This window comes from Ictidomys tridecemlineatus, chromosome 2 (assembly GCF_052094955.1).
Source record: "Ictidomys tridecemlineatus isolate mIctTri1 chromosome 2, mIctTri1.hap1, whole genome shotgun sequence".
Lineage (NCBI taxonomy): Eukaryota > Metazoa > Chordata > Mammalia > Rodentia > Sciuridae > Ictidomys > Ictidomys tridecemlineatus.
This window is the reverse complement of record NC_135478.1, coordinates 185,247,297-185,265,841: the sequence shown is the minus strand read 5'-3', so window position 1 is coordinate 185,265,841 and position 18,545 is coordinate 185,247,297. Positions and strand designations below refer to the sequence as shown.

Here is an 18,545-nt window from a genome sequence, read left to right as displayed (position 1 = left end):
TGGACTAAGACCTCTGAAACTGTGAGTCCTTGAATAAACTTTTGCTCCCCTAGAGTTGTATTGGTCATATCCTTTAGTCACAGCAGTGAAAAAGCTGACTGAAACAATGGACTACTTACTGGGTGGTAACTGTAGGCAGGTGGGCTATAGCTAGAGGAAACAGGTCACATGGTGTCATTTTGGGAACTATTTCTGTCTCTGGCTCCTTCCTGTCTCTCTTTCTCTCTCTGCTTCCTGGCTGTCATGAGCCCAGCAACTCTTCTCTGCCATGCCTTTCCACCATGATGTTCTGCCTCACCTCAAGCCCTAAGCAACTTAGCCAGCCAGCCATAGACTGAATCCTCTGAAACCACAGGCCAAAATAAATCTTCCCTCTTCTAAACTGTTTATGTGATGTATTTTTGTCATAAAGTAAAAAAGGTGGCTAACACAATAAACCACGGAGAGAGAGGCCTAAGAAGACACAGGCCCTGCCAGCACCTTGATCTTGGACTTATAACCTCCAGAACCACGTAAAAATAAATTTGTATTAAAAGCCACCACATCTGTGGTACTTGGTTATGGCAGTCCTAGCAGACTAACGTAAGAGCCTTAGAAAAATTATTTCAGGGTGCTCAGAGATCATCTCCACTCCTTTTAGTGGAATAGCCTTATGACATGAAGGAGGGAGCTTACCATGTGACAATTCTAAAAATAGCACATTGTCAAATGCAGTGCTTATACATTGTCTATCCAATGTATATTAGCTTAAGTCATCAGAAAAAAAAAACACAACAACAAAAAACACTTCACTTTGTTTTTGTTTTTGTTTTTTTTAACCTGGATTATTGGATTATCATGGTCTACATCATAAATTCCAGAAAACAAATAGGTCTGGGGTGCTCCTCCCCAGGACAGTAGCTGAACATTGCTTATTATAATTTCCTAATGCCTCACATATTTTCCCTTTGTGTTGTTTTTAGTACCAATGTGCAGTAAACAAACAAAGTCAGGAAGCATTTAAATAAACAGGAAATCTGTGTTACAATGATAATTTTACCATCTCAACAATTGTAAGACAAAGAGCCAGATTTGGAGATTGTCCTGAACTTGAACCTCTGTCCCTCTCCAAGACAGAATAATTAAGCAGAGAGCTGGCTACTGGGTAAGATATTCGTTGGACTGCTTCACAGTCCATCACAAAGATGAATTAAAGGAATCTGAGTTTCTGGATCATCTGGGAATGTTAAACACAAGGAAATTGCTTGGGAGAAGAGCTTAGTCTGAAGCAAGAACAGTGGTCAACTTTTTAAGTCACCAGATTTTCAACATTTAAATATAGACTGCATTTGAAATGGTTATATACATGCATACACTGCCACATAGGCACTTATTTAAGAAAAACTAAAAGCCTCTATACTTCCTGGTGTTATTAATAACCATAAACTAAATGAGATTAAATTTATTGATATCATTTAAACTTTTCAGCACTCCCAGGATATAGGTACTTTTATTACACCTATTTTATAGGCAAGGAAACTGAGGCTCAAGGAGGTTAAGAAAATTAAAAAATCTCACATAATACTTTAAGCATCGGAGCTAGGATTTGAATCAAGAACTTTCTGACTAGAAAGTTCATGCCCTTAATGATATATGTACTGACTCCAAACTCCTAAATGAGAACAATCTTCTTTATTTTGGGTACCAGGAATTAAACCCAGGGCCGCTTAACCACTAGGCCACATACCCAGCCCCCAAATGAGAAAAATCTTTAAAAAAAAATTAAAGAGATGTTTGAAATACAGATAGCTCTAAAATTCATGAGAAAAAATATCTATTAAATAAAAACTTGGATAATTGCAAAATAACTCATGAAAAAGAAACTTCAGAATAGTTTAGAAAAATGACTTCCAAATAAATGTATATGAACTAGGTGAAATAAAAGGGAAACAGTATTCATGGGAGAAAAAAAAAACAGAGTATAGAGTTAACTTAAGGTATTTCTCCATAAAAAATTACATCAGTGACAATTAAATGATAGGTTTAATTTTCTGCACACACACAAAAAAATTACCAAAGCCAAATCTTTGAATACTTGTTTTGAAAGTGTGATACTTATACTATACTCTTCACCCCAAAACTATAGTACTTACCTCTCTCTGAAAAAAATTCCAAGCATGAGTAAGCCACCGATATCTAGGTAAGCCGTAGTTTGTCATTCTGGCTTTCAAAGTGACCATATCTGACCACTGTACTGGTACCTGGGGGGGGGGGGAAATTATATCAACACACAAGCACATTTTTTCAAACACTAATACTCTCACATACTTAAAAACGCTGTCACTCATATATTGACACATACATTCAGAATGTATTAGAATTTGCAAATCCTATTTCAAATTTCTATTTGTTTGTAGACTAAATAAAGCTCAGGGCAGCAAGCCTGACATTTTAAAAAATGACACAAAAATCAAGAACCTGAAAATAAAAAGGGGAGAGACAAATTCTACTATAACTCAAGATTAGGGTAATTTTTGAAATGTTATTAAACATAGCAATGTTGATAGAAATAGTTTAAAAATTCTTGATCGCAGATATTCTTCAATTTTTCCTTTTAAAAAAAATTGGAAATAAGGCTTCACAGAAGAAAACGTACAAACACTTGGGCACATAATGTTGTTCCTCAAATACTGGGCTGACTGTGTTCATATGGCTTCAACAAAGTTCAGGGAACTAACCCAAGTTCAAGCTACCCACTATGAGTTATTATTATCTCATAGCTTTTGAGGCATAAAATAAATGGAAGCAACATAAATTCTCAAGAGATGTGTCATCTGAAAGAATGTTATTGACAGATTTTATCTAAAGGAATAATGACTAAAAGGTAAACACGTATAAGCAACAAAAATGACAGGGAACTAGATTGATGTCAAGTCTCTTGATTTAGCTAATAGAACATTCTTTTACTTTTTTTTTTTTTTTTAACTTTCCAAAATAAATATTGGTTGTTTCTTCATGGTGACCACAATCACTCTGAAACCAAATGTGGTAAGAAAACAGAGGAGACCATTGAGGTTCTGGCACAAAATACTGGGATCTGGCCATAAAGTAACAGGCAGGGAACTGCTAGAAGCACAAAGCTCATTCTATGTAAAGGCTGGGTTCTGCAAAATTTGGCAGATAATAAACTTTAATGGCACTTTTCATTCTCACTGTTATTAGTGCAGAAGCAATAAAAAATGTGAAGAACTTTTTTTTTTCTTTTAAAGACTGCTTTCCACATTTTACTTTTAAACAGCCTTTGCTCTATCCTGGTGAGGTAATGGGGAAGATTTATGCAAGCAAAACAATGATGTATGCCCTCAACTGAAACGGCAGTGTGCACTCATTTAGTACTAGGACTCAAGAAGCCTTTTGCAGATTGTTCCTTAATAGAATGGGGTGTTTAAACAAATACAAATTCTTTTGAGTTTCCTCGTGTTTCTTAGAAGTATGTTGGAATTAAAACAATCCCTTTTCAAATTCCTTAAATGAATTCATTTTAAACTTGCTATTACTTAGGAGACTGATCATATATCAGTATTCCATATGTACAATAAAATCCATTTTAAAAATCCACAGAAAGTAAACTCATTTCTAAAACAATCTGATACTTATCAAACAGAACACAATCCAAAGCTGAGGTAAAGGGATCAAGAATTAGTTGTAAAATTTACTCTCTATTGATTGACTGTAAGGGACAGAAATTTATTATTTGAAAACAGAGAAACTCAACAATCTCTTTACCACAAAGACCCAAAAACGAATTCCCCAACTACTTTTTCACTTTCCTAACTATACTAAATTTCTAGGGATGGAGTGAACCTGTGAACTCAAAGACCAAAAGAGAATTTATATTTTCTTGGTAGATTTCATTTTGAAGAAAATTCTTCACTTTATATTATAATGCAGCTAAGAGAACAGGGCGGGCGTGACTTTTCAACTTCTCATAAATCCACTCCTCTTCCTCAGAGTAGCTACACTCTGGTAGGAGTGCCTTCATGGGGCTCCTTTGAGTGACAGCACCAAGGCATCATTTACATGTAAATTGCAGTATGCAGAGTACCCACCAGTCTGTAGTAGACTGCCACTTAATATTCACAACAGCCTCACAGAAGTAGCAAGTTCACCATTCAATCTTTAATAACTGCATCAGTTGCCAGAAATGAGTTCAATTATTAACACAACTGTCTAATGCACTCTTCCCTCTCAAACAAATACAAACTAATCACCCTCTTTTCTTCAGAGCTATTGAATTTAAAAATGTTTAAAACTATCACAAATGCAGGGTCCCTGGCCCTGCCCTCTACCCTGCTGTCTCTTTCTGACTTAGCATATCTGGGCTGGAGCCCAGTTATGTGCACCATTAAGAATCACCCTGGGTAAGTCCTACTACAGATGGTCCAAGGATTACATGTTGAAAGCACCATTTTGCTGAAACAGAATTATTCTACGATGCTTAAGGTGGAAACAATCTGCCCTGCTTCCATGAAAACAGCCAGCATTCACAGGCATGCAAAGGCGCAACACCCCACAGACAATAAATGCACAAATTTCCATCACTGAAGTGAGCAGACTAACTAAGTAACACCCATTGTGAGTAAAAGTAGAGTGTGAGAAACAAACCAAACTTGACCAGTAGAATCTTAAGACTGAGAATCTCCTAGCCTCATTCATGCTAATACAGCTATAAAATTTGTTCCAGCCAGTTCAATGGCTGAGGTAAGAGAAAAAGTGCCGAAGAGCACTTTTCAAGTAGCCAACCCTCAAGCTGTGAGAGTCGTTCTAGATGGCAGTCAACATACAGCAACTCCCCAAGCACACTTCCTTTAGTGGAAGATGATTCAGCCTCTAGCAAGCAAGAGATGCAAGCTTCCTGGTCCCAGGGTTGTTCTGTGTGATCAGTATCTTGGAAGGCTTTCAGGCTTTAAGAATGTTCAAGCATTCTCAAAAAATCCTGTTATACATGCAGATTTTTCCTATGATTAACTCAGAAGTTGGAAAATTATTTAACAATATATGCTAGCTTTATCTCTAACATCCACATCTAAGCAATCTGTGGAATTACAGACATGTCCCATAGTATACCAAATAAAGTATTATAAATTAAGGTTTGAAAATATACTTTAGACACAAAAAAAGACAAGTTTATTTTTTCAGAAGTATTAGGACTTCATTGTTACGAAGCATGTTATGTAGTATGAACATTCAAATTAATAATCGTGGACTGAAATTACTCTAAAATATTTGACTTGCTACATGGAAGTAGATATTGTTTTATATTGTGATTATATATTTCTTTGAACTCACCACAAGTTCCTGCTCATATGTCCAAACACCACAAGCCAGTTCTACGCAGAAAATGACAAGGAGACTTCCAAAGTACTGTAGAAAAACAAAAGTTAATATACTTTGTATATAACCAGAGATAGGAAAAATTGTGGTCTATATGTGTAATATGAACTGCAATGCATTCTGCTGTCATATATAACAAATTAGAATAAAAAATAAATATTTTATTAAGAAAAGAAAAACAAAAGTTTGCTATTAGTACAAAACCATGTGAAGTATGGTTATCAAAGACAAATCAGATATTATATATGTTCTATTTATCTAATGGACAAGGAAACTAAGCAGATGAGGAAAATTTCAACAAGCTTAGAAACACCTACAGATAACATGCAATACTCATCTAAGTGGGCGTTTTTATTTGCTCCTAGGACAAATCTTTTATAAATGCCAGTATTTGTCAGAGGCCAAAGAAGAATTTACACTTTAAAGCTTAATAAACTGTAATCAAGTTCTCTGAGAAATTAAACCTCATTTTTTTTCAAAATGAATGAAATATGACCAAAAAGTTCAATGTGCTGCCTGTAAGCATATTATAACTCACTCTTGTAGGCAATGGAGACCTCTTTTGCATTCTTCGAAAAGCATAGTATAAAGCAAAATATCAACTACCTATGACAATGCAAAAAAAGTAATTGTAAGCTACTATCATGGGAAGGCACTTAGATTTATAAAAGAATTTCAGAAAGTCTGACAAGGTACACACAAAAACTTGAGTACCGTATAAAATTAAACAAAAATGAAGGCCGAGCGTGGTGACACACAACTGTAATTCCATCATCCCTGGAGGCTGAGGCAGAGTTCAAAGCCAGCCTCAGCAACTTAGCAAGGCCCTAACCAATTTATCAAGACCCTGTGTCAAGTAAAAAACAACAAAAAAAAAGGACTGAGGATGTGGCTCAGTGGCTCAGTGGTTAAGCACCCCTGGGTTCAATGCCTGGTACCAAAAAAAGAAAGAAAGAAAAAATGAGGATAACAATTCAGGATTCCTATATTGGAGAACACACATGAACTACAAACTAAGGGGATCTGGAACAAAAAGAGGAAATTTTTAGGCAAGTAAAACACATGAACAAGTGTGCAGAGGCAGCCAAAAAGCCCAATGCAGGGTCAAGGAAGCAGAATAAGATCCATCTATCAGAGAAATGTTAGGAGATCAAAGTGAAAGGCAGATGAAATGTCGATTTAAGACAGATTATGGTGAGCTTTAAATAATACACTACTGGGTTTAAAATCTATCACCATGGTAACAAGGTAGCACCTCTCAAAGTTTCTGAAAAAGAAAGACATGAGAAATAGTTCAATGGTAGGATTCTGATCAGTTTGGGAGGGAAGCGCCAATTAGGTAGATTGATGATTCCTTAGAAGGGAACAAAGAGCAGACCCGAGGTGGGAACCTGAATCTAGATGATGGCCTTGCAAATTGGCAGGAAAGACCACCTCCAAGCCATATAATAAAAGAAAAATAAAATAAAATAAATTAGACTGACTAGATTTAGACATCGAAGAGGAAAGACACATCAACCCTAGGTAGAGAAATGGGGAAGGATAACTAATTCTGTGAAAACACTGACTTTGAGCAACACAGATATGTATATCCAACTATTAGAAATGCCAGTTCAGTGCTCAGATACCCAAGGATAGAAATTAGGATGATTAGAAATAAAAATTTAGCAACTTTTGGATAGTACTCTATATATCAGGCACTTTCATAATTAATCCAGCCAAGAACTTTGCGAAATGAATGAGTCTACCCCATTTACAAATGAGAAAATGAATGCCCAAAGTAGATAATGTTTGAGAATGTGCACAGTACATTTTGGAGGGCTGGGCCATCCTATCCCTGTCATGTATTTTCTTTTTTGCCCACCTCCCCCGCTGTCGAGATAAATTTACATAAGGAAATGGCAAAAGTGTGAGGAAAAAATAAGCTCTCTAAAAGTTCTCTCAATGCCTCCATCAGGAATAAAACAGCCCTGAGCTCATGAATCTTCCGCCTCACAGTGCAGGGTTGTGTGAGGGTCCTGGGCAGCATTCATCATCAACTGTTCCCTTCACTGAAGTAAAAGCTTCACCAAGGGCAGGTACTTTTCTGTGTCTCTCCATCACATAAGATATGTGTTACATGATAATAATAAATATGTGTTACATAAAAGGATAAATGAAAAAGTGAGATCTGCTAGGAAGTGACTGGAACCTCCTTATTCCACATGATCCAGAAAGGCTTCTTTATAAAGGTGATATTTAAGTTTAGCCAGAGGGCTGGGGTTGTGGCTCAGTGGTAGAGCGCCCGCCTAGCATGTGTGAGGGCCTGATTTCGTTCCCCAGCACCACATAAAAATAAACAAATAAAATAAAGGTATCACAACTAAGAAATAAATATTTGTTAAAAAAAAAAGAAAAATAAATCTATTCTTTCCCCTCTATTCTTGTCTTGTGTGTTAGCATCCACATACCGGAGAGAAGATTTGGCCTTTAGTTTTGGGGGACTGGCTTATTTCACTTAGCATGATATTTTCCAGCTCCAACCATTTACCAGCAAATGCCATAATTTCATTCTTCTTTATGACTCAATAATATTACATTGTGTATATAAACCACACGTTTCTTTGTCCATTCATCTGTTGAAGGAGACCTAGGTTGGTTCCATAACTTGGCTATTGTGAATTGAGCCAATAAACACTGATGTGGCCCTGTCATTACAGTATCCTGATTTTAAGTCCTTTGGGTATAGGCCTAGGAGTGGAATAACTGGATCAAATGGTGGTTCCATTCCAAGTTTTCTAAGTTCTCTCCATACTGCTTTCCAATTTGCAGTCCCACCAGCAATGTATGAGTGTGCCTTTTCCCCCACATATTTCCCAACATTTATTGTTACTTGTATACATTATAATTACCATTCTGACTGGAGTGTGCTGAGGTCACTTACATAAGGAGCTTCTGAACAAGGGGTAGCAGGGAAAGGAAGACAGTGGGCTGATACAGGATTGTGAGCTGCCAGAACTTACACTTCGAGTTTCAATACTCACAATTTTTGCGCAAAGAAGGGAAAACATTAAACAATACAGAAAATTAACCTGATTTTTCTGCTATGTCCATGATATAATCTTTATACTATAAAAATGTAAAGCACTAAAATTCATTTTGCTTCTGTCATAGTCCCTTTATTTAAAAAAATAAAGAATATAGAACTGCATGATTTCTTAGACAACAGCATGGCTTGAGAATGATAATTGGCTCAAGAGATAAAGTAGTACTTTGCTTTGGGGATTCATTTTACAAGCTACTCTTATTCTCAGTATATGTAGGACTCATAGTCAGCTTCAATCTCCTCACTTCTCATTTCCAAGGGTTGTGTTTTAATTTTTTGGTTTTTTGGACTTCATTTAAAGATTTCAGTCTTGAAATGCTGATTAAAGAAATCTGGTGAGCAACAGTACTCCAACTCAGTCTCTGCACTCTCTTTAATATTTAATTAAGAGATCTTTAGACACAAAAAATTATATTTGCTCCTATGGTACAGTGGACAAATGATTAGTAGTTACATGCTAGGTCATTTTTCCTATCTTAGAGAAAAATGACACGGCAGGATACCTTTGCTCTCTCAGATCCTTAACCTAAATTCTTTTCAAAACTGATTTCTTGCTACATTGACAACCAAAGCAGTCCTCAAAAGGCCAGATGTCTCCAAGGATAAAACATGGACATGGATACAATTCTATATGCTGAAGGAGAATAGGAGATACAGATATGCTCACTTTGTCTTGGGGTTAACCATGCAGATTTCTGGACTGATTTTATATCCTCTGAACACCCACTTGACATGACTCATTTCCTGCCTTTTGGAGTCACTGATGAGTTTGCAAAAGCCCAAGCTGAACCTGTTGAAAGAACCCAGCACAGGGTCCTGGGAAAGTACCTGGATGTATGTAACATGTGTAATATCTGAGTAATTGCCAGGCCTATGGATCCATGATATCACGTTTGATTTCTTAGAATGAGTATTACAGTGGGTTAGCGATACCATGACCTAGGCATCCACAGGAATGAATACATCAAGCATATACACCTAAACCAAATTCTTATTCCAAACTCAAAATTGAGATTACTGATTATGGGAGAAAGAGGGTGAATTCTGTTTCATTTGGCCACTGTTATAACTCTAGGAAAATTCCAAAATGATCATGTATTTCAGATTTCCAATGTTTTCATCTGATGCAAGCTCTCCCCTACAAAACAATTACCCTGCTTTTTATTTTATTTCACTAATACTCAGGAGCCATATTTGACCTTGAGGTTGAAAGAACAAGTTTCATTAACATTATAAAACTTTCTTGTAATGAATTAAATCTATACTTTAGTTGAAATATTGTGTTTTTACAAATTAAGCTGCAACTTCACTGTTAGCTGTCTTCGCTTTGTTGTTATTACATTGGCCTGAAATATTCAGTCTTGTATTTCCATTCATAAATATGAATGTTAAATCTTCCCTTTGTGCAACACACTAGATGAACTGCATTTACTCCTAAATTTTCTTTTTCCATGAGATCTGAGTTGTTGGTAAAGTCTTCCCCATGTTGATTACTGCATAGAGAATCACTCAGTCACCATTTAGTTTAAGGACTGGATTTAAAGCATCTGTAAAGTATAATGTTAGCCATAGTTTCAACAGAACATAACTAGCAAAGAATAAAGTACCAGCGTCCACTGAGCTTTGCTATGGTCTGAAGTGGACAGTCATATCACATTTCATTACACAACCATCTGCTGTCCTCAGCTTTATTTGGGAGCATGTATATGTTGCCCTACTGGTGTTAGCATGTGCCTCTCATGCTAACTTTCCCAGTGCATATGGTTTGATGAGATGGTCTGTACCAATTTAGCTTGCAAAGCAATTAGCCCTCTCTTCTTTAGGTGCTTTCTCTCTAGCATGGTGGAAAGACTTCTGAATGTTGAGTTAGAAAATTCCCAGCTTGAAAATACACTTGTGTGATCTTTAGCAAATCCTTTAACTGCCCCCATGTCAGTTTGCTCATCTGCACAGTGAAAATAAAAATAAAAAGCCTTTTGCAGTTGTAAAGGTGGAATGGATATATGTGAAAGGGCTTCAGAAAATGTGAGGTGTGATACAGATATGCTGACTTATAAATGCCATTCTGTGCTAGTTTATGAAACACAATCCAATATTGATTTGTTCTTTCTTCCTGTACATAGTTGTCATAGCCTGCAATGTGCCATGGTTTTCTCCAGTACTTTAACACTTGTTCTTGACTAGCTTACTTTTTCTCCTTCCCTCTGCACTTCAGGATCCCCTGTCTACTGTATTTCAGGTATCAAACATGTAGGCTTTCAACTCCATGGCCGCATTACCCCCAAGTCACAGTGCTCACTCAGTAGCCAGACCATGAGTGTCAGCCTGCAAGATCTTATTCCTAAGCATTATTTTATTCCTTATGCCTAAATAGCACCTATCACAGAGCAGGTAGGTATTCAATAAATATCAGTGGAAATCATGATCAGGTTACCAAATCAGAATACCAATTTCAACCTTTCCTTGGGTTTCCTTTACCTAATTTGAACCTTGCATTTCTTGTTAACATCTGACTCCCCTTGATTTCCACCTACACATTTCTATTTTAAATATTGCCTCTGTTTTATGTGTATCTGTAGATTATACTATGACAATCCACTGTGCCTTGAAACATTTAAAGCCATTTGCATAATTCAAGAAAAGCAGCAACATGCAGTCTCTCCATCTTCCTGTGATACGATCAACTAAGCATTTTACAAACAAATGAAGAATGAGAAAATAGGTGTCTATACAAGGAAATTAGAATATAATTGTTTGCATCACTATTATATTTACTTTGAGAAATTAATCAATACAAGGTTCCTTAATATAGAAGTGCCTCTATTATAACTAAGCTAAATTTTGAGTCATATTAATTTTATCCCAAAGCATACATCCACACAAAAAGTATATCTAGAAGGCACTCTGATAATAGGACATGCCCCTGAAATAATAAAATTGATAATTGATTTTTTTCACCAAACTGCTAGAGCTGAAAATAAATAACTTCAGTTCAAATGTATGTGCCCTGATGGGGTCAACTGGTAGAAAATTAGATAGAACAACATATGTGAAGTTGCCTTGATGATTTTTTTTTAAGCTACACAAGTAGAAGAATAATAAAAAAGAAAAAACAGACCTGGCTTCAGATTCTAGGTATTTTACCTACTAACTGAGCGACCTTGGGCAAACCAGTAAGCCTGAATTTCCTCATTTATAAATGAGTATGTTAAAACCACTTTGCAGTGCTGTGGTAAGGATTCAATGAGGTAAAGTGCTATTGCATGGTAACCACTCCCTAAATGGTAGCCATTAATAATAGTATAACAGCGTCTACCAGAACATACATGCCTACAAGGACAAGAAAGATCATTGTGTTTAAAATACCTAATGCACTTTCTGGCACATAGCAAGCACTCAAGTCACACTTCTTGAACAGAAGTAATTATTATAGGATGAAGATGTGTAAAACTGTTCATCCTCTGGAGATTATCAGTGTCACCCCCACAAAAGAGCATCCAATCCCAGAAGCTAGTTGGCAAAATTTTAAATCCCTGTCCAGTCAGAATATAGCTGGCATTTTCCAAAAAATGTCTTCATTCAGAAAACTGAAGCAGAATGAGTGTGAAGGGTGGGGATCCAATTTATTTTTCTAAAGAACTGAAATAAATTTGTTATTTTATTTACTTTTAAAATTTATTTTAACTAGGTATATATGACAGCAGAATGCATTTTGATTAACTGTACACAATTGCAGCACAACTTTACATTTCTATGGTTGTAATGATATAGCGTCACACCATACATGTACCCAGGGTAATGATGACCATCTTATTCCACCAAATTACCTGCCTTTATCAATTTATTATTTTAAACTAACTAGAGTTGGCCACAGAATTGCAAGAATAGCATCACTTACCAACCTGTGCCCACTTACCAACCTGTGCCCCCAAGTTTAAATGTCATTTCATTTCTTTATATGTGTAAAGACAAAATGGTAGAATCACAAGAAGATTCTTAAAATAAATTTATTTATAAAAATGATCTGTTTCCCTGTTACCACCACCCCTAGGATTTTACACCAGAGAAAGCCAATTACCCTATCCTGTCTCCCTCTTGAAACTTTACTAGAATGAAAACAAAGGGGTATTTAAAAAGGTCTAATCCCAGAGAAATGAAAAAAATAAAATGACACAACAGCAAGCATATTTTGGAAAGTGCAAAGCAGATAGAAGAATAGTAAATTTCTCAGCTATTCATGAAAATTGAGTGGTAGGTCTATAGAGGGGAAAGCTAGGAACAACTTGACTTATACCGCAGAGCCTGGGATACTTCAGTGTTAGAAGCTCTAGATATTTCTAGAAGTGGATGAGGACAAGACTTGCCGAAAACCCTTAAGGAAGAGGTTGGGCCCTGTATTTTCCCTCCCTCACAGCATGCAGCTAGGTGGCTGCCTCACCTCTACCAATAAAGAAGTCTGAGGAAGAGGGCACACTAGGACAGTCTTGGACTTGGGCACAGCATGTACCATAAGAGAGAAAGTACAGTACTACAGAGGATTGATGTCAATTTCATCTAGCTTTCTTACAAAAGTTCAAAACTCAAACCAAACCAAACTAGCATTGGATTTCTCCATAGAATATTTGAAGCTAAAGAAGAGAAAATTAGGCTCTTCCAAATTCTGAGGGAAAAAAAAAATGCATGACTTTCAACCTCTTTCCGTAGCCATCAAAATTAATATATGAGGGTTAATCAAGACATTTTCAGCCAGGCTTCACAGCACATGCCTTCAATCTCAGCAACTCCAGAGGCTGAGGCAGGAAGGCAGCAAGTTTCAAGTCAACTCTGGCAACTTGAGAAACCCTTTGTGAAAGTAAAAAAATAAAATAAAATAATAAGGGCTGGGGATGTAGCTCAGTGGTAGAATGCCCTGGGTTCTATTCCCAGTACCACCAAAACAAAGCCATTTTAAGGCACACAGGCTTCTAAAAATCACCTGTGCTTGCTTTGTCAGGAAACTACTAGAAGATGAGCTCCCGAAAATGAAAGAATAAACAGAAAAAGACAATAACTTGACATCCAGGAAATAGTATCTAAAATAAATGGAGGCAAAGGAAATGCCAGTGAAGTGAGAAAACATTCTATGATAGCGACAACGTCAACAGGCCAAGACTAGAGCAAGTCTAGAATGTTCTGAGAGATGTTTGGGGAAAAAAAATTGGTGAAATGTCCTACATATTTGAATACATAAAGAGAAAAATTATACCAGGGGATGTGTAGTTAAATTAGACATTAATACATAGGAAACTAAACAAGGTTCTTAATTCCAAGAAAAACAGCATATTATTCCAGAAAGAAAACATAAACCCAGTATTTTATCTGGCCCAGCTCTGAGTAGATTTTCCATAGTCATAATCATGTAAACACTGATCTAACCAAAATCATGATACCTCCGGGTAGAGGTGGAGGGAGTCAGGCACGAAAGGATGCCAATTCTTCATCTTCATGGGGGAAGTCAATGGATAGTGCTTAAAACTAAAACTAAAGGAATGAGAAGAATTACATAAATATGTGATTTAGAGATGTGAAAGTAAATACAAAGGAATCTGCTAAAGCAAAAATTGATAGCAGTTGCCTTTTGGGAGTAAGAGATGGCAGGGGTGAAGGATGCTATATTTCATTAAAAAAAAAGTTTTGGCACTAAATTAACTCTTCAAATTATGTGCATGAAACACTCTGAAAAGTAAAAACAAAATTAAGGCAAACAATAACTCAACCTCGACACCAAAGAGAAAAGACTCCATACTGAAGGAACTTAAATGTATTTTACACAGAAAAAGTAATTCTAAAGTGCCAAAAATTATAAGTAGCTCAAATAAACCTAAGCATTATTGGGATTAAAGGAGGTGAGTGGCAACTGAAAACTTTCTGTATGTTCAGGCCCTGCCTTTCTTTTGCTAAATATACCTTCAATCCTTTAAAATAGAAGTGGTATAACAAAACACAAAAGTGCATACTTAAATGTGGTTTCTAGACCACATCTAAAGGTCTCTTAATACATATCACCTGGAAATTTGGGTCTCTTCTGCAATATTACTCATTAAAACCACACATACATTCTACCCAAATTAGTATGAAATGAATTATTTTCCACAATAGTTCATTTCACTCAAAGAAAAAGTCATTTATTGTGCTAGATATTTACATATCTTAATATAAATTTCTCATCAAAAATTATAAAACTATCATCTTCTCCATTTTTCCAAAAGGAGAAAATGGAGCTAGACACAATTCATTTATGATCAAGAGGAAAAAGGACACTTAAGTTTTTCAGAGCACAAGCTCTGGAACCTGACATTCTGGATTTAGCTTCTAGAGTTACAATTTAATTGGGTAAATCACTTAACTTCTCCATTCCTCACTGTTCCCATCTGTAAAATAGAATAACAAAAGTGCCAAGTTCAGAGTATAGTGGAAGAATTTGGTAAGCCAAGGTAGGCAAAGTACATGAACAGTGGCTGGCACAAAACATATCTATATTAGGAACATTGTTGTTAGCAATACCTCATAATACATCATCTACAGATTCTAACTTCCAAACACACAAGCATATAAGTAAACATTCATACATGTATATACAAAACCTCATCTTTAAACTAGAGAAGAGTGTCACAAAAGTACCATGTATCCATCTTTGATCAATCCTAGGTAGGGAAAAATAAAAGATCACCAATATATAAAAATTTTTAAAATGGCAAAAAATTCCTTTTTTCCTACTACCTTATATGTCTAGTTAAAGGCCCCAATACAGTTTTAACTATGTGAAAAAGTTAAAATAGATAACAATTCCATCTTATTTGCCTTTTCAACTTATAACTTCTAACAGTAAAATTAATTTTGTTCTTATTCACATTTTATAATTTTTATAATGAAGTAAGGGACATGTAGCCAATGAGTGATTAATAGTTCATTAAATCCAACTTTTCAAAAAGCACTAAAAAATGACAGAAATGTTTTTCTTTTTACATCTTTACTTCTTAACTATTAATGATTTATATTAACAAATTCTAAGTAGGTACTATGTGCTTTTGTGTAAAATATTTCAAAGAACTTTTTCTCATTGGGAGAAATTGATTTGTCTTCAATCTTCATTTTTAACTTTTGTTAATCTAATGTAAACAAAAAAGCAATCTTCCCTAACAAAGTTAATCAATTTATTGAGTGTATTTAACCCAGTAAACAGTTAAGAAACATAGGGAAATAGACTTTCAATTAAAAAGACATTTTTAGAAAAAAAATACATTGTGTCAGTGTAAAACTGAACAACTTTATTTCATCTAATTTTATGAAGAGAGTATTCTATAACACAGACTATCTAAAGAAAACAAAAAACTCCATATCTTACTCATCATAAGTAGGTAATTGTTTTCTAAACTGTTTTTCTATATTAATACCGACTATAATAGAATCCTTACAATAAAACAAAACTACTGTTTTCTTGAACACTTTTGTGTATGTCCTTGTGCAAGTAAATAATCAAATAAGGATCATAGAACTCCATCAAGAATATGTTTCACTGAGAGAAAAGTAAAAATTATAAACACTGTACAAGTATTTTAACCTGCTACTCTCTTAATTTATGACTAAAAACTCAGATTTTTTTTCTATAAGTAATAGTCAACATAATTTAAAGTCACAAAAATCAGATTTGTTTATCTTGGAAAAATAATACAACCTGAGATGCAACTGCCCACAATAAAAGACTATTTAAAAATATAGCATACTTTGCTGAACATTTTAGTATTTTGAAAACAAAGACCCTTTTGACTCCTTTTACATGTTATATAACCAACCCTTTTAATAAACAAAAAGTTTGATTAAAGGTCTGTGTTCACTAAATGATAAATGATAAACTCCAGTCTCTGTGCTGTCAAATACTAAACTCTGCAAGCTTTCAGTGCTAAGTATCTTTATGTCAGTTGTTTATTTTTCCTTTCCCAGTGATTGGAGGTTTAAAAATATTGTATTACTTATAGTTAGTAAATAAGGGAATTCCAGTGCCAAATATTTGTACAAGATAATGGAACAGCCACCCTTCTGTTAAGAATTCACAGGGACTAAAATACTAACAGCTCAAGAATACTTGCTGCTTAAAACATATATACACACAGTCTCTGTTTAGTCAATTCTCAAAACAATGTCATAGCAGACACAGGGTTGGTACTTTCTGCAGGCTCACAGTTAACCTTGTATGATGTCTCTACAATTTTTTCAAAAGAAAAGCAACACAATTCTTCCTTTAAAGAATCAGAAGTAGAATGAGGTCAGTCTAATTTAGGAAAAGATAGAACTGCAGGCCAGTTATTAAAGAAATAATTTTATAACTACTCAGTACAGGTAGAAAGTCAAGCTCAGGTAAAAAAGTATTGGTAAGTTGTGTTCCCCTGTGGTTCAGACTTTATACTTGAATAAGTACAGAATACTACTATTTCTACAAATGTATCCTAATTTACTGGTTTTTTTTCCAAGTTTACTAAACTGGTCTTTGCTGAGTCTTTTTTTTTTTTTTTTTTTTTTTTAATCAAAGGTGTTGTTGAAGTCCAAATTAGTGTTTGCACCATGTGCTGTTTCAACTACTAGACAGAGAAATGTGTTGTGGCAGGAACCCAGGTCTAGCTGAGTTCTCAAGGTCAACGACTTACACCATGGCAGGTAACACATTAAGTCCTGCAATAAAACGGCTGGACTCAATGGAGAGGTCACCATGTGAATGGCTTCTGCTGCCTTGTAAGCTAGGTCAGCTGAAATCTGAAAGCTCAGCCTCACCTTCAAAGATTTACAGGGTGTTACAGGTCTCTGAAGAAGCTATCTCTACAGATTATTGGGCCATTCTTCAGAACTTGAGACAGAGGTTCCCATGTCCAGAATCTGCCCACAAAAAGGCAAATAGGAAGCAGCCTTAAAAATAACTAAGAAAAACAGACTCAATTCTGACCTTGATCCCACCTCTAAGACCCACCCGGATGTGTCAGGCTCTTCCCCAGCACAAGACGGGCAGGAGTTCATGATGGCAGACATTCTTACAACATTTACAGAACAACAAATAATATGGAAAACGTGAAAAGATGATATTTGACAAGACAGAGAGAAAACTCATACTTTAACATCTGCCAATAACTTCTAAACATATCCATAACTCTGTAGATGTTTCTTCCTAATCACACTATTTTCATTGTTTTATCTTGGTTTTTGGACAAAATATGCCTTATAACTTATTTTTGTATATTTTCTAGAATAACCAACATCCCTATTTGCTAAAAACAGTATTAAAGAAATAGTTTCTTTTAAATATTCTAAATCCACATGTACAAATATTTATTACAAGTAGACAGGCTTATTCTATAATTTTATATAGATATATATTTTATATGTTTATATTTTTTACATATGTAGATAACATCCTTTGAAGTAAATATATACTTTCTTCCTGAACCAAAAACATGGGTTTTTGTTTTCCTTAAAAAAAGGAAAAAAAAAAACAAACGTAAGAACACAATTTTGGGGGATTGTTACAATTAATTCACAGTCAGGTTCAATGTTCAGAGAAGGAAAACCATGTGTGAATAATGATATAATCATTAAATCTTGAATGCTGCCAGAATATCAGTGAGTATAATTGATAGAAGGATCACTGTGAATTGAGAAGAATGAATTACAGAACAATTTTAAAAAAATACACTTTTGTTACAACAAATATTTGAATAGAACAATGCTGAAAAGCGAAGGCCTTCGGAGACAAGCTTTTATAAACAAATCAATGATGACTTGAACAAAGCATATCCATTATCTATAAGAAGTAAATGTTTCTAACATGAATTAGCTTGTTCTCAAACAAGTTAAGCAGTGGTCCCACAGTCCTGACCCATTTCATTGTTTATGGAATCTTCCTCTTCCCCACTACTGCTGAGGCTGGAAAATTTCTGCAGCTCCCTAAGAACTATGATTTCACCTGTCCAACAAAGGTGCTGGGTGGTGACTTATCTCTCAAAGGGTGCATTATCCCCAGCACCCAGTTTCTAGGTGTCTTATTTACTTTTATAACTCCATT

At 35.3% G+C, this 18,545-nt stretch overlaps 1 protein-coding gene across 3 annotated transcripts in view; it reads right to left on the bottom strand.

Annotated features, from left to right (window-relative positions):
- The window catches only part of Tspan12 (tetraspanin 12), a 72,948-nt gene that overhangs the window by 28,386 nt on the left and 26,017 nt on the right, over positions 1-18,545 (bottom strand). For all 3 annotated transcript variants that reach the window (XM_005333953.4, XM_040291598.2, XM_078040315.1), the window contains exons 5-6: positions 5,329-5,403; positions 2,133-2,240 (exon numbers count right to left, since the gene is read on the bottom strand). In XM_005333953.4, the coding sequence (XP_005334010.1) occupies positions 2,133-2,240; positions 5,329-5,403 (183 nt within the window). The remainder of the gene's footprint in view (positions 1-2,132; positions 2,241-5,328; positions 5,404-18,545) is intronic.